Raw genomic sequence first — 16,353 nt, 5'->3', positions numbered from 1 at the left:
GGTGTTGGTGGTGGGGGGGTTACAAATATCAATCCCGTAATTGTGTGAATGTTCCAGACCAATTTCCTTGGAGCAATTTCCCCTGATGTGGTTCAGTGCCCTCCAACGTTCCTCTCTCCCCCACCATCCATCCCTCTCACCCTAGATCTGCCCCTCCCTAGGTTGGCATCACCGCTCCCCTGTGTGTTACCTTCTCTCCTTTGTTGATAGTGCTTATTGCTGGTGCGTTAAACTGAACGGCCGGATTGCCCCTGAGTCCCGGTAGACCAACTTCCCCCTGAGATCCACAACACAGACATTTGACACATTAGAGCCCAGGACTTTATCAGAGAGAGAGAGAGAGAGAGAGAGAGTGTGAGATAAGGAGTCAAGGTCAGGTAAAGAAAAAGCATAAAAGTCTCAAGAAAGTTGTGAAAGCAAAGGGTATTGAAAGAGTGTGAGAACAACAAATTATTTTTTTTCCAGTAAAAATGTCTCAACATCCTTAAAACAATATATATCCTGAGTTCATATTTCTCACCCCATTAGCACATTTAGTTTAGCTTTAACATATTTAATTAGGTTTATGCCTAAAACAATTATAGTTATCTTCTCTGAAAAATCTTCATCTGATGCAATTTTGCTCCCTAAGTAAATTGATCTTGTTTGCAAAGACCCCATTTTCAATCGCTGATGAACAGTTTTCTGTTTTCCTATTAACCCTCTACCGCACGCATTATGATAGACCTATAGAAAAAGATATTTGACTCTTTTTCTTTTCTTAGAATGGCTTAACTTGAAGTGCTGAAAAAATAAATATATAAACAAGAAGTCTGTGACAATGAGGTGTTTGAAAAACAGGCTTCAGTTACATCAAAACAATGAACCATAATGTGCTATTTGCTGGTCAGTAGTCAGTTAAACAAATCCTTCAAGAATTTAAGCATTTAAAGGGACAGTCTACCCAAAAATGAACATTCGGTCATCATCTACTCACTCTCATGTCATTCCAAACCTTATTGACTGACTTTCTTCGGCAGAACACACATATGATATTTTGAAGAATGTTGGAAAATGAACAGTTTCAGTTCCCTTTGACAAAAATACAATGGAAGTCAAAGGGAACCAAAACTGGTTTGTCAACATTCTTCAAAATATCTGGGTGAGTAAATGATGACAGAATGTTCATGTTTGGGTGGACTGTAGCTTCAAGTTAACCAAAAATAAATAAATTGTAGTGTTTTTGGTCATTATTCCCTAAAAGAGAAAGACTGTAAATATGCAGTGTATACTTGCTAGATGTGAACTTTATTTTTCCTTTCAATGCTTAGCGTAGACTAGCATATAGAGGGTGCCAAAGCTAACACACATACGGCCCTATCTTGCACCCAGCGCAATTGACTTTGTACACCGACGCATGTATCATTCCTATTTTGCACCCGCGCACAGCGGACTTTTCCCTCCACAGACGCACGTCGGTAAACTAAGAAATACACTTGCGCTCCCGGGGGCGGTTCAGCGCAAAGAGGAGGCGTGTTCCGGCGCAAACGTTCCCTGATGCTATTTTGCAGGTTTAGAAAACAATTCCGCCACTGACCAGGAAAAACCTAGTCTAAAGTCAGTGGCGCGTTGCGCATGATATTCATATGCTATTTTAAGGGCGCATGCTTGGCCATAATCAATGTAGCGTGTGCACAACGCGCATACACTTTGCTTCTCTCATCTACACAGAAGCAGCAGTTTTCATTTTGGCAAATCATACATTATTACGATAGATAGATAGATAGACAGTTTATTATAAAAGCATACATCTAGCTTAGACATTTACCCAAATTATCATACGCCTGTTTAACCGAAGTTAATTTGGGTGTGTTTCTCCATCCCCAATGTCACTTCTCTGTGTTTTACGGCCCTGACGAGAACGTCGGTCTCCTCGGCTGTGAACCGCTCCTGGCGCGTCTGGCAAATCAGCCGTTATAATAGCAATCCGCCATGGAACAAGCGCGCCTGCTCTTAAAGGGAATGTGAGATGACGCTCTGATTGGTTTATTTCACGTTACGCCCAAACCACACCTATGAATAATGAAGCTACTTCAGACCAACCCATTTTAGATTTGCGTCGGGCGCAAGAGTCATTTATCCCGCCGGTATAATAGCAACAGCACCCAAGACCCGCCCACAAAGTTACTTGCGTTTCGCGCTTGATACTTGCGTTTCAGACCGTTAAAATAGGGCCCATAAACTAAAAGTCACAAAACTATAATTTTATTTTTATTAACTTTATTTGCATTTACATTTTTACTGGAAAACCAGTTAAACAAAGAGAATGATAAAGAAAAAGATTTTTACAGAGAATAAACAGAAAAGCAAGATAATGAAGTGATAGAAAATGACAGAAATGAAAAGTGAGAGAAGCAGGACTAAGGGCTCCTTTTATTATAGTTACTGCTACAAATGCATGCATATTTTTGGTGAACTCCTTTATTTATTTTTTTATTTCATAGATTTATCTGACAATTTCAACTGATTGCATATAGAACTAACTGGTCCTTGTTTTCTCGTGTTCTGTGGGTTAAGTGTCCCAACCAAAGGAAACAAAGGCACACAGAAGATTGGAGCAGGTGATTCCAGCACCAGAACAGATCACTCAAAAACAGCAAATTGAATAGCAGCTCAGAGATTTCAAGTGAAATATGACAATACTCTCACACTGACTTTACAAGTCATGAAGAAACTGCTGGTACTGTTCTTTAACGTATGCAATCTGTGAACTGCCATTCAAAAGTAAAGGAAATTACATTCCAAACTTTGTAGTGTTACCATGCTTATTAGTAAGATTCAACTGTGTTTTCCGCATTGAACATACCATAGGGATATATTCCTTTATATTGCAGGAAAAGGCTTTTACTATGTGTAGTGAGTGTTGAGATGAGTAGAAACATACTGAAGTTGGGTTAAAACATAAATGAAACAAGATAGGCATGCTGGCAGTACAGAACTATTTGGAAAAGAGGGAAGACAAGAAAATCTAGAGGGAGATGATAAGAATGAAAGAGTGATGCAGAGTTATTGTGCAAAAGACAAAAGCAGTATAATCTTTTAATGTCCAATCCAAAAGACAGAAAGAACTTCTTAGCTAGCTTGTTATTAACCAGTTCCCGAGCAGACTAAAATAATATTTGAACTGAATGTTACACTATAAACATTCTCTGAGTGTGCCAGTCTCGTTACAGAGTGGTGTCTTATTGTAAAGATATGTGGAAAAACGTTTAGTACTTGAATGTATGGATTGTAAGACCCCATGAAATCAAAATGATACGTTTTGGGGCTTTTAGTCCATGTCTGTTAGCTTTCAGGCCATCTACAGTCGTGCTCAAACGTTTACATACCCCTTGCAGAATCTGTGAACATTTTAATAATTTTAACAAAATGTTATTTTTTATTTAGTACTGTCCTGAATAAGAAATTTTACATTAAAGATGTTTACATATAGTCCACAAGACAAAAACAATCAAACAGCTGAATTAAAAAAAATTACCCCATTCAAAAGTTTACATACCCTTGATTCTTAATACTGTGTGTCATTACCTGGATGATCCATGGCTGTTTTTTTTTTTGTTTTTTTTGTGATAGTTGTTCTTGAGTCTCTGCCCAATGTTCTTCAGAAAAATCATTCAGGTCCTGCAAATTCTTCAGTTTTCCAGCATCTTTTGCATATTTTAACCTTTTCCAGCAGTTACTGTATAATTTAGGTTCAAACATTCACTGATGCTCCAGAAGGAAACACTTTTGAACAGGATGAATATGTCCAAATTATTCTTATTTTGTTTAAATATAACTTTTTTTTCCATTTAGCACTGCCATTCAGAAGCAACGGAAGATACTTACATATTTCCCGGAAGACAAATTATGTACAATTTACCTTGATCTTCAAATTCAATTTCAAATTCAATTCAAATTCTGAATTGCAAAGCTCTTAATGCATCATGTTTCCTTCTGGAGAATCAGTGAATGTTTGAACCTTTTTTAATAGTAATGACACACAATATTAAGTATCAAGGGAATGTAAACTTTTGAACAGGGTCATTTTCATAAATTCAGCTATTTCTTTTGTCTTGTGGAATGTATGTAAACATCTTTTATGTAATATATAATGTTCAGGATAGTACTAAATAAAAAAATAACATGCATTTTGTATGATCCCTCTTATTTTGTTAAAATAATGACATTTTACAGATTCTGCAAGGAGTATGTAAACTTTTGAGCACGACTGTATATGCTAGTGTACTACTAAATGTTGACGAATTTTCACATTTAGCAAATATAAGCATTTAGATTTACAGTCTTTTTTTGCCAAGAAAGAGATATTGATGAATTATCTTGCACTACACAGACTTCTGTCCAATCTGAAAATGTCTCTCTCCTGCAACCAGCCAGCAAGAACAAAATTATGGTTATTGACTGTGAAATAATTAAGCCCAAATTACCATTTGAATAACAAGGCCGCGAGCCATTCGATATGATCTCTTTCAGCAGGTAATATGTCATCACAAGACAGAAAACTGTGGTCATAAAGCAATTTTCGGGGGGTCTTTAAATGTCAGAGACACTCAGAGAAGTGTTTGTTTATGGTGTTGTTAGGCCAATTAACCACCAACAAACACATGCAATCATATCAGCATAAAAGCTTTCATTAAAACATTCAAACAAACATGAACAAACACACAGGACTCTAGAGAGATCTAAATCTAAAATGCATCTTAAGTGTTAATGGAACAAATATGTTGACAGTATTGGATGAAATTAGCACAACACCTGAACCTAATGATGCTAATGGGTAAAACTAAAAGCAATTGTGTGTGGGAAAACTGCTTAGTTGTTGGCAAGTTGATGAAACCCATACCTTTTCTCCTGGCTCCCCTTTGTATCCTTGGCCTCGACTTCCCTGTAGAATAAGCAGAGACATTCAGCAAACTTTTATGTATGGATATTTTAGCCATTCTGGAGTCAGAGGTCACTTTCACTAAATAAAATGTGTTGATACTTACAATTTATATCTGACAACTATAAAACTATGTAATGATTGTATTGTTTACTTTAATTCCAAGGCAAGTTCTTAAAAGTACATAAATGTTTGCACACTGCCAACTGTCTGACAGGAGGATGAAGTGTTAAAGATGATAGGATCATGTAACATAAAACATGTCCCTTAGACATCTGAACTTACTGCAGGTCCAGGAGGACCAGGTGGACCAGGTAGACCCTGTGGAGGGAGGCAAACGGTGAAATTACAGTCTTTATACGGTAGGTAGGTAGATAGTGCACAAATAAAAATATGCAATAGATAGATAGATAGGTAGATAGAGATAGATAGATAGATAGATATAATACATACAGGATATCCCTCTGGACCTTGGGGCCCCATTGGACCTGAAAATCCCACTGGACCTGGAGGGCCGTCGGTGAGAAATGACTAAGGATTTTACAAAAATGTGTAGTTACAAAAAGGCAACAATTGGGTTTTAGTCAAAAACATCTGTATTCAAAGTTTTCTGAAATCTGTTTGTGTGACAAACAGTGTAAGTCATTAGGCTATTCACAGATAATCTTCACCTCTAGTATGCCATTACCTACTACAAACAGATCAATGATTCAGTTGAACTTGAGAAGCGGATTGGTCTGAAATTTCATTAATGAAACATTCAAACAGCTTTGTGAACTGGATCAACTGATTGATTGAAAATATTCAATCGCTCATGAATTGGACATAGCTTCTTTTCTCATAAACGTGTCATAAAGAGCTACAACAGATGTCAAGATTTTCAGTAAAAAATGACATTTTAAAATGACTATAATCTCAGCTATAAATCTGCTCTACAGAAGACGGTACTGTCATTATTCACCTCAAATCAGTTCAATGGTGATTCAATTCAGCTCAATAACAGTGTAAATGTAGCAAAGTTCATTAATTATGATCAAATTATAATCAGTTTCAGCTATAAGGCAGCTCAACTTAAGGTGATGGTGTCACTATTCAGCTCAATTCAGATTGAATGTTGATTCAGGTTAGTTCAATAACTGTCAATGTTGGAAAGTTCATACATTTTAAACTGACTTTAAAAGTTTTTGTTTTCTCATCCAATATATTGAATGAAAATAGTGTCAGTACAGAGAGATCGATAATCTTTTCTGAACATTAATAGTCTCTTTACACATGAGTTAAAAGGGTCTCTTTTATGATCGTTTTATGTTTTTTTATTATTATTTTGAAGCTAGAAAGCTCCAGTCCTCATTCAATAAAAGGTACACTATGTAACTTTTTTTTTTTTTTCAAAATGAACAATTAGTCAATGCATAATCAATACTTCTTCCAAAACATGTTTTTGTCTTAACATGATTCACTACGCTTATTATAAGTGTTTGTATTTTAAACCTGACAGGGTGGTTTTTACAGGAAATTGTGTACATTGAGCACTCGCCAGTGCGTGTCTCTCTCGACATATCCGTAAATAGAGAAAAGAGCAGGACAGAGCTCCTAATAAAACGAGAGTTAACATTGGCTTGGCTTTTTAGAGATGGTGAGAATATTTGAAATGATGTAAAAGCAACACAGAGATGGTGCTTTTATTACTCAACAGGGGCCGTATTCACAAAGCATTTTATCTTACCACTAGGAGTACTCCTAAATCGCACTAAAAGATTTTAGCTAGGAGTTTTCTCTTAAAAGTTATTCACAACGCCTTTCAGACCTACTCTTAGAAAAGAAAAATGACAACTCCTAAACTAAGAGTGAGTCTTCGTTGCTATGGATGACGTCATTACTCATGCACGAGCTTGACTGAAGTGACCACCTTGATTGGCTGATGATTGTAACGCAGAAATTATTCCAAACCCCTCCCCTACGATGATGAGTGACAGGTGACAGGTCTCAGAAAGCGTGCGCTTCACAAGTAGTGCGAAGGACGGAAGATGATGAATAACTGAATAAATAGCCTAAATGAATAAAGAGTAAGGCAAAACAAATAGCCTAGTAGCCTAATGAAACATATGGATTGATGCAATATCTTTGCAACATTATTGAATTAATCTGTCACTATATGCCTCTGCCTACGTTTGCAAAGAGAAGAACATTTTAATTTGATTCACAATGAAACGTTACAATTAGTTTACATGCAATGAGTAGCCTAGTTTTGCTTGTTGTTGGTGGCGTTATTGCATTATGCCTACAATGCAAAATTGTTCCCTCGCGATTGGAAGCTCCTGTAGCCGCCGCGTACGCATTTCAAAACATCGCAACGTGAAATGCCACAAAAAGCGGTTTGTGAACAGGTCTTAGTGAGTTAGGAGTCCTCTCGACTTCTTTTAAGCTGTCCCAGGCTTAGGTGCTACTTTTAGGGCTAAAATGCTTCGTGAATTACTCTTAGTCAGAAAAATTCAGTTTAACCACTAGAGGGACAAAAGATACATAGTGTACCTTTAAACATGTTGGTGAGTAAATAATGTAAATTCATCTGAGAACTACACCTCTTTTTAACACAGCTCTCAAATGTCAGTGATCAATGGTCATTTCAGCCCCTCTTTTTATTAAAACAGCAGAAAAAGGTGTTAACCATCTTACATGCGCTGCACACACCTGAGAAGATTTAAAACCCCCAGGTTATATAAAAGATGCATGAGGTGTTGAAAATGACAGGGGGATTTTCCCAGACAGGTCTGCATTCCACACCCAGATTTACAGCTAACTCACAACACATATTATTAACAGGGCTGTCAGTAAATGCCACATTTGGATGTGTATATGAGTGTGTACATATAAAATGTTGGCATGTGTGATTTGCTTGGGTTTCATAAAGAATGATTGTAACTTACTGGTCTTGGAATAGTTCTATAATACGGTTCTCCTTTTTGACCTTTTTGACCACTGTATCCCTATAATCAAGTAAATAAAATAAAAAACACATGTGAATATGAAAACTATAGATCTATATTTTTATATTATTAAAAATACAGATATATATTGTTATATATAGCATGCAACTTGAGTCCAAAAATTGTTATAGACACTGCAGTTAGCACTTGATAAGATGGTTTCTTCATTTAGTAAGTGAAACTGCTACTTTTATTTATATTGGTATATATTTGATGCTAGCTCCCAAACCCTAAAATGCACATAAAGCCCTTAAACTTACAGGAACTCCAGGATTACCAGGAACTCCATTACGGACTCTGTCACCTGGGTCACCTCGTGTGCCATTACAGCCGTCGAGACCTGGGGGTCCCTGGGGCCCCACTTGACCAGGGTGTCCCTGTACAGCATGGTAAAAACAGCTTAGTCAACCATTTTCAGAGAAAGGTGAAATTATGGTAGACAAGAACTGTATACTCACAGGAACACCATCATTTCCAGAAAAGCCAGGAACACCCATTGGGCCCTGTCAAAAAAATAAATAAAAGACACAAAAAATGGCATTTTGAGACCAGCACTCCCTCGGCACCCTATTGCAGCGTGGGACAAGATTTGATGGGTGAGTGCGGGTTACGGGAGAATACAATTATTTGCAGGGCTCCCGCAAAATAGAAATATCTAAAGATAAAATATCTAAAAACAAATAAATTGTTATTCATCTATTGCACAAAAGCAACAAAGTTTTAAGTGCTTTCCCCTGTCTGCTGCAGCTTCTGATTGCTTTTAGAGGGAAAAGCTGCCCGTAACTACTGGTCTGTGATCAGTTTTGTCTGTAATAATGACATATTGGTGAAACATTTGGCATGCGATCCAGTGCGTATCTGTGTTTGCGCTCTGGAGAGCGTCAAAGGTTTCTATTTACAATGCGTTTTTGCAGTGTTGAGCAACATAGCCAATCAAAAACATATCTTTTGATTTATTGAACCAATCAGAGTAAAGTTAGAAGATCTCTATTTTGTACCACCATGTGCACTACACATTGATAATTAATATCCAGTAAGTATTTTAGCAAAGCAGAAACGGATATCTGTTATATGCATATACCAAAGTAATCTGACCTTATCTCCATTTAGTCCAGAGGGCCCTTTGCGTCCTACATGGCCCTTTTCTCCTTTGGGTCCAACTGGCCCTGGGCCCCCAATGAAACCCTCAGGACCACCGATGCCCACTTGTCCAAGTTCCCCCGGTCGCCCCTAGATGGAGATAAAAATGGATGTAGCAGTTACAAATACAGATGCCTCCTTAAAATGAATTACTATGTTGAATTGAACATTTATAAGTCGCTTTGGATAAAAGTGTCTGCTTGATGAATACATTAAAATTTAGCATTATGTTTGTGCATAAGGGAATACACATAAACAAAAAACCTACAATTATATCAAGTTGTTACCTTAACCATGGACTTTTTATGGCAGAAAAAAATTCATTATTGTGTGTTTTAGTAGAACACATTTTAAATGTCAAGATATAATAAAATTACTTGTTTGTAATTACCACTGGTAATACTCACTGCTGACCAAATGGTGGCGACACAATCCAGCATTTTAACTCAATGCAGCTGGTCTCTCGACATAGAGTACATAATATTTATTGACAGAAGTATTGAGGGCATTGCTTATAAAAGGGCAAGTAAGAAATGAGTAAGTCGAAAAGGAGTACGTTTATCTGAATGCAGCACACAGGGCTTCCAGAGAAGAGCCCAGCTGTGACTGCAGGTACACATCCCAAGTGTGCAGATTTGATCAGACCCCCATTCTGAAATATTCACACATAAAACAAGACTTTAACTGAAGATGAGCAAATGCATGGCCGTGCTTGCTCTATATGATCAGATAAAGCTACAATTTCAAAGATATTTATATCTAAAGAGTTAGTTCAGATCATTGGAGCTGTGGCACAGTGGTTAGTTCACATGATATGAATGATATCTCCGTCATGTATCATATTCCCATTCCGGGCCTCCTCACTACCTCCTTTACCTTCCTGTCTCATCTACACTGCCCAGTCACGTAAAGGCAAAAAAAAAAAAAATATATATATATTATTCTAGCTGTATATTGGTGACCCATTAGGTGATTGAACAGCTGAGCATAAGTCCTTTAATTGATGTTTCCAGATTTTACTCTGTTAGTTAAACTAGTAATTTCATAGCATGAAGGAAGATGAGGACAAAAGAGAGCTCACTTACTGTATGCATCAACCCTCTATATTTTCTTAACCTGCATCTCTTAATATTCAACAATGCATGATTAATCTAGTGCAATGTTAGATCTGTGAAGAATGCTGAGTGTAAATGTTTCTGTGTAAAATACATTATACTTTAGCAATAAATTTGTTGTCAAATGGCCACAGGAAATTGCATGTCTTCAAAGCAAACACTTCAAATAACCCTTAAATTAAAAACACAATGTCTAAATATAATGCAACTGCTGGTGTGAGAAACATGTTTATTTATTTTTTTATGTTGCTGGAGAGAATCAAGATTTTGCAACTCACCACATGGTACAATATAAAAAAAAATATATATAAAAAAAACAAGATCTGGGATATGCCATCTTAACAGGATAACAGCCACAAAAATCGCACAATCCTTTAGGGGTGTATGCACGCATGTGCCATTACAGGGTGTGTGTTTTTTTTCAATGAACTTCAGCCATAGGAGAGAATTATAGAGCATTCGTGTGGAAAAATACAGAACAAGATAATAGAAAGTGTAATGTTTCAAAGCAACTAGCTTTGTAGAAAGTTTCTTTTTAAACACTTTAATGTGGTTTCATTTTATCCTTCAAGCTATTCCTCTAAACAGTGATGGAGGGGAAAGGAAGGAATGTGTCACTTCTTGCCCACATAAGCCATCAGAGGCTTAACATTTTATCTGAGGCTAAACCAGACAAGCAGTCTTGGTTTGAGACCACCAAGAATTAAACAAGATCTATGTGCAGTTGAGCAATATAATAGAGTCTCTCGCCAATCATTGAATGCTATTCGTCTGCTGAAAAGAGTTTATGTAAAGCCCACATATTTTCAGCGGAAGACATTGGAGCACAGGCAAACGAACTAACTGTAGTGACTTGGGAAATATAGAGCAATGTTTCTTAAATAGGTAGTTGGGCCCACAGCAAAGTTCTGAGGGTAGTGCAGGATGACTTAAAATAATATAAATTAATTATTAATATATTAAAATAATCAAACTCTAATCTAAATTAAAATGCCAAAAAGAACATAAAATAAAGATAAACTCAAATCATATCAATAACCCCCAATATATGTTGTTTTTATTCAAGACCATACAGTTTTTAAAACTTTTGGAATCACCAAATGAATCTTGGTTAATTTTTGAATCTGCCCTTTTGGTTGCATTGAGCTACCACCAAAAACACTCTAGCACGTTAGCAATTGCATATTAATGTGCTAATAACCATTCAGTACACCTTTACAACCATGCAGTAATACCCTGGTAACCATCCACAACACCCTAGCACAGGTGTGTCCAATCCTGCTCCTTGGAGGGTGTTAGGTCTCGGTTTAAAGGGATAGTTCACCCAAAAAGTAAAATTATCCCATTATTTCCTCACCCTCAAGTCATCCTAGGTGTATAAGACATTCTGCTTTCAGATGAATACAATTGGATATTTAAAAATGTCCAAGATTTATAATGGCAGTGAATTATCCTCTATCCATCATAAACGAACTCCTCAAGTCTCCGTGGGGTTAATAAAGGCCTTCTGAAGCGGAGCGACGAGTTTGTGTAAGAAAAATATCCATATTTAACACGTTACAAAGTAAAATTCTAGCTTCCGGACAAACGGCCATACGCAGTCTACTTACGCCCAAAGCGCAACTTACGTTAGCGTAAATATCAGCAGTACGTCGCACAAGTTTCGCTTTAGACTTACGTGCAATCCATATGTTCGTTTGGCCGGAAGCTACAGTAGTTATTTTACTTTATAAAGTTTTAAATATGGATATTTTTCTTACACAAACTCATCGCTTCGCTTCAGAAGGCCTTTATTAACCCCATGTGTGTAGTTTGTTTATGATGGATAGATGCACTTTTATGGACTTCAAAACCGAAACAGCAATTCACTGCCATTATAAAGCTAGGAAGAGCCAGGACAAGAATGTCATATACACCTAGGATGACTTGAGGGTGAGTAAATCATGGGCTAATTTTCATTTTTGGGTGAACTATCCCTTTAAGCTGCAGTCGTGCTAAACTGAGCAAACAAATGTATTCGCATATCTATGAATGAAAGTCAATGGAATGAAAAGTGTAGCGTCACTGTCTCTTTAGAAGTTGCTTGTAATCCCGAAGACCTTTATTAGCTGGTACAGGTGTGTTTAATAGAGTGCTGCAGGGATGATGTATTTTAGTAGGCTAAAACCCGGAAATGAGTTAGCATTTTAGCACTTCCATTGTCCTGAAGTCAATGAGGTTTTTAATAGGTTTTGGATAGATATTTTCACATTTTATCCTACATCATAAAATACATCCCCTTTTTTTTCTGTTGTTGTAGTGCTTGCTTGTCTTGAAAAAGGTGGTTGCTCACAATTAGCCGAATGGGAATATAAATGTTGTTGGGACATTAAATATTATCACACTGAACAGGAAAACTCATCTGCACACTATAGTCTGCTTTCACAGCCTCATTGTGTCTATAATCATGCTCTTGCAAACTATTATAACTTGATCTTGTGAGTCTTGCTTACAGCCTATTGTTAGCTTTTTACGGCTGCCAATTGTTTTTGGCTTCAAAATTATTAAAAGTTGTGTTAATATGTGAAGATCATGATGATGAACAAAAAGTGTAAAAATCATAAACTTCTGTTAGTCACAGAGCTTATTTTCTGCAATAATCCAGAAACCAATGGAAATTGGGTTTTTGTCGAGGGAACCAGGGTGAACCAGTGTTCCGGGTTGGCCTACATCAGGAGTCACCAACCCGTCGATCGCGGTCGACAAGTCGATCTTGGAAGCATTTTAAGTCGATCGCGAAGAGTTTTCAAAATCAGAGAAAAAAAACAAACAATATTTTTATTATTTATTATTTATTAATTTAAAATGCACCATGTGTAAGCCTATTGTGTGTAGTAAATGGTGTCTAGCGGAGGGAATGGGGTATATCTGTCCAATCAAATAGCCTATAGTTTACTTATAATGTCTGTAAAACAACCGCTGACTTAAGCCTTGTTTATTACTTTCGCCTGGCACCGCAGCGCGAGCCTCCGCTGACTGCGCGCGCACCTCCCCAAACAGACGAGGCATTTATACTTGACGCAACTGTTTTAGACTGAAAACCAGACCATACAACTGATTTAGACGCGCAAACTGGGTGCCGGTGTGATGAGATGTACTAATATCCGTCTGCTCGGGCAGATTCGGCTGAAAGTCGTGCATCTTCGGATGCGGAGGCAAATGTTGAATTATAGTTGACAGTTTGTATAGTTATATACTATTTGTATAGTTAAATAAATATTTTGCTAGTGACTAACAGGCAACAAAGAATGTCAAAGTAGAACTACATTGTGGCCTTGTTTTTTCATAATTTTATGCAAGTGGTAGATCTTGGTTTACATTTGGACTTTGGATGTGATCTTAGGCTTGAAAAGGTTGGTGACCACTGGCCTACATAAATACATCATCACTGCAGCTCTATTAGCTCTGAGGCAAGGAAGAAAACCAGCCCTCAAGGAACAGGAATGGACATGGATTGGTGACTTTGGCATTGCCCTTCAGAAAACATAAAAATCTAGTTGTTTCATTTAAGGTAAGTGGTGCGACCACTGCTGACCAGTGACTGTTCTGATGATGATTTGAACTGCATTCCAACACCAAAGGAAATGCACTAGACAAGTGGAACTTCTTACAAACCACTATAGCATTCTTCTCCATTCCCACAAGCCATTACGAGACCGTGACCTGCTCTCATCTGTCTCCTTCACACTCTGCTTCATATTTCAACTTGTAAACATTGACATTAACAACACGAAGATGGAAAAAGTGACTTCCAACCACATTAGCGCGCACTAGACTGCTTCGTTTGTGGCACAAATCTGCCTCCTCACAATGGACACAATAGAACTCATTCTGCCTTTTTAAGCCAACCAGTCTTACTCGCCTGGCTAGTGAGCAAGCACCTCACTTCCTGTCGGAACGTCCAACAGAATCCATGAGCCAACAGATTCCCCCGGCTCAGTCCTGTTGGCTCTGAGGATTTGGTAGGAACTATTGTTCGTGGGCAGCGAGGCTCAGGCCTGATTTTACCTGTCGCGCCATGTGTTCATCGGGAGCGGTGATGGAAGCAGCTTTAGGAAACACATCAGAAAGGGGTAGGGTGCGGACTGAGTGATTCAGCCTTGATAACCAAATTTCTCGGAGTGCACCACCCCGCATGTAGAAGCGAAAGAAGCAGCAGTGCCAGGCAGACACCAGAGAAAACACACACACTCTGACTCAGCAGTCTTTCTCTTGTTCAAAACTTAAACCTGCAGGCTAAACCTAATGTGATAAATGAATGAGTCACAGTGTGTTTAAGTGTGCGTGCAAAATGTATAAACTGTTTGGCATTTAACAATTTAATGATTTTGTGTGAGACCGTCATCATTCAATATCTACTTAAAGCTTTCATAGACTTTCTTGGAACATTTACCTGCTTTGCTTCTCTATCAACTAATTGTGCAGCAGACTGTAAACAAGACTGTGCCTGATTGGATGAGATTGTATATGTCTGTATAAACATACTATATACTGTATGCATATAACAGAACAGGGAACATCCCCATAACTTCCACTTAAGTTCTTTAAAAGTTATGTAAATGTTAAGACAAAATGGTCATATAATGTTTATGGAACGTTCTTATAATGTTACTATACGTTATCATAATATTGAGAGAAAACATTCTCAGAATAACATTCTCAGAACGTCCTTGTAATCTTATTTTATTTGCTAAATGTTTTTATAATGTTATCATAATGTTCTCGTAATGAAGAGAGAAAAAGTTGTGTAAACGTCCTTACAATGTTATTTTTACTTGAAGAACATTCTCATAACATTGAGAGAAAACGTTCTTAGAACAACATTCTCAGAATGACTTTATGATGTTATTAATATTTTCTGAATGTTTTTGGAATGTTGCATAAAACGTTGTGAGAGCAATTTTAATGAAACTTCCTTACAGTGTTAGTTGTTCTATAAGTCTAAGTAATTTTTTTTGTACAGTGATTTTTACAATACAAATTGTTTCAAAGCAGCTTTACAGAAAATGATGATGTTATAATGTTTATAATATCTTAAAATCTTCATGCCTTATAGTCACATTCAGCAGATTCCCAGCTCACAGGGAACACTTTCAAAGTTAACTGGTCTTTAAAAAAAGTTATCAAATCGCTAACACAAAAACTTTATTTATATATTGTTCATGGAAAAATATGTTCTTAGATTGTTTTGCTAACATTCCCATTAAATTATGAAAACATTATATTTCTGAATGTTTTTTTAAACCTTCAAAACGTCCATTTTTTATGTACTAAGAAAATCATATTGAAAATGTTATGAAAACATTATTTCTGAATGTTTCCTGAAAGTTCAAAACATCCAGTTTTTTTTAAATAATGTTTTCATAACTTAATACAAAACATTCTAAGAACATATTTTTGTTAGCTGGGTATAACCATGGAGAAGTTTGCCATACAGCTAAAAGACCATGGAACTTATATTTCAAATTTAATCTGTTACTGTGGGGTAAAAAAAAAAAAAATTATCTATAAAAACAGGGCACCTTAAAATTATTTGGAAAAAATAAATAAAATGGTCTCACTTTTTTCATTTAATATTTTGGCTAATAAATTGATATTAGAATCAGAAATTATTAAATAAAGCTGCACTAGCAATAACAATGCTGGAGGCAAAGAATAAAAATGATTAAACCGATAGTTGGAGAGAGAGCGCTGTGCATACACTAAACAGTGTTTTGCAATCTACCAGCATATAGGTAAAAAAAAAAATGCATTGCTGTAACCTCATATCAGATTATACATCTGACATCAGATGCCATGATTATATCTTATGTACAGATGTAGTCATATTATTATTAGTTACATATAATCTGTGATGTGTTTCAACCTTGTATGTGTTTTATAAACATACATTTTTGCACTGGTACTTACATCTGATCCCCAGTAGGGGACAGTCTTATTTCCAAAGGACACTGCTGAAGTTTCATGCAAAGAAAGTGTGGTTAATAACCAAGACATTTTCTAACAACTTTAACCTGTAAGGTCAAGACATCACACCAAGGGTCAAAAGTTACAAGAGCCAAAAGTCATGTTGGGGTCTTTGTGAAAATGACCTCTCACCTCCTTTAATCTCATTGTGAATGATTTTTTCTTTTTTTTCTTAGAATAACAG

General features: G+C 36.8%; 1 protein-coding gene across 1 annotated transcript in view; it reads right to left on the bottom strand.

The window, feature by feature from the left end:
• The window catches only part of col4a6 (collagen, type IV, alpha 6), a 116,092-nt gene that overhangs the window by 36,845 nt on the left and 62,894 nt on the right, over positions 1-16,353 (bottom strand). Inside the window, exons 5-12 of the mRNA XM_084404330.1 lie at positions 9,004-9,138; positions 8,367-8,411; positions 8,169-8,285; positions 7,849-7,908; positions 5,375-5,452; positions 5,207-5,242; positions 4,883-4,924; positions 191-277 (exon numbers count right to left, since the gene is read on the bottom strand). Of these exons, the coding sequence (XP_084260456.1) occupies positions 191-277; positions 4,883-4,924; positions 5,207-5,242; positions 5,375-5,452; positions 7,849-7,908; positions 8,169-8,285; positions 8,367-8,411; positions 9,004-9,138 (600 nt within the window). The remainder of the gene's footprint in view (positions 1-190; positions 278-4,882; positions 4,925-5,206; positions 5,243-5,374; positions 5,453-7,848; positions 7,909-8,168; positions 8,286-8,366; positions 8,412-9,003; positions 9,139-16,353) is intronic.

Source organism: Rutilus rutilus (assembly GCF_951802725.1).
Source record: "Rutilus rutilus genome assembly, chromosome: 3".
In the NCBI taxonomy this organism is placed as follows: Eukaryota; Metazoa; Chordata; class Actinopteri; order Cypriniformes; family Leuciscidae; genus Rutilus; species Rutilus rutilus.
This window is presented reverse-complemented; position numbering and strand designations above follow the sequence as displayed.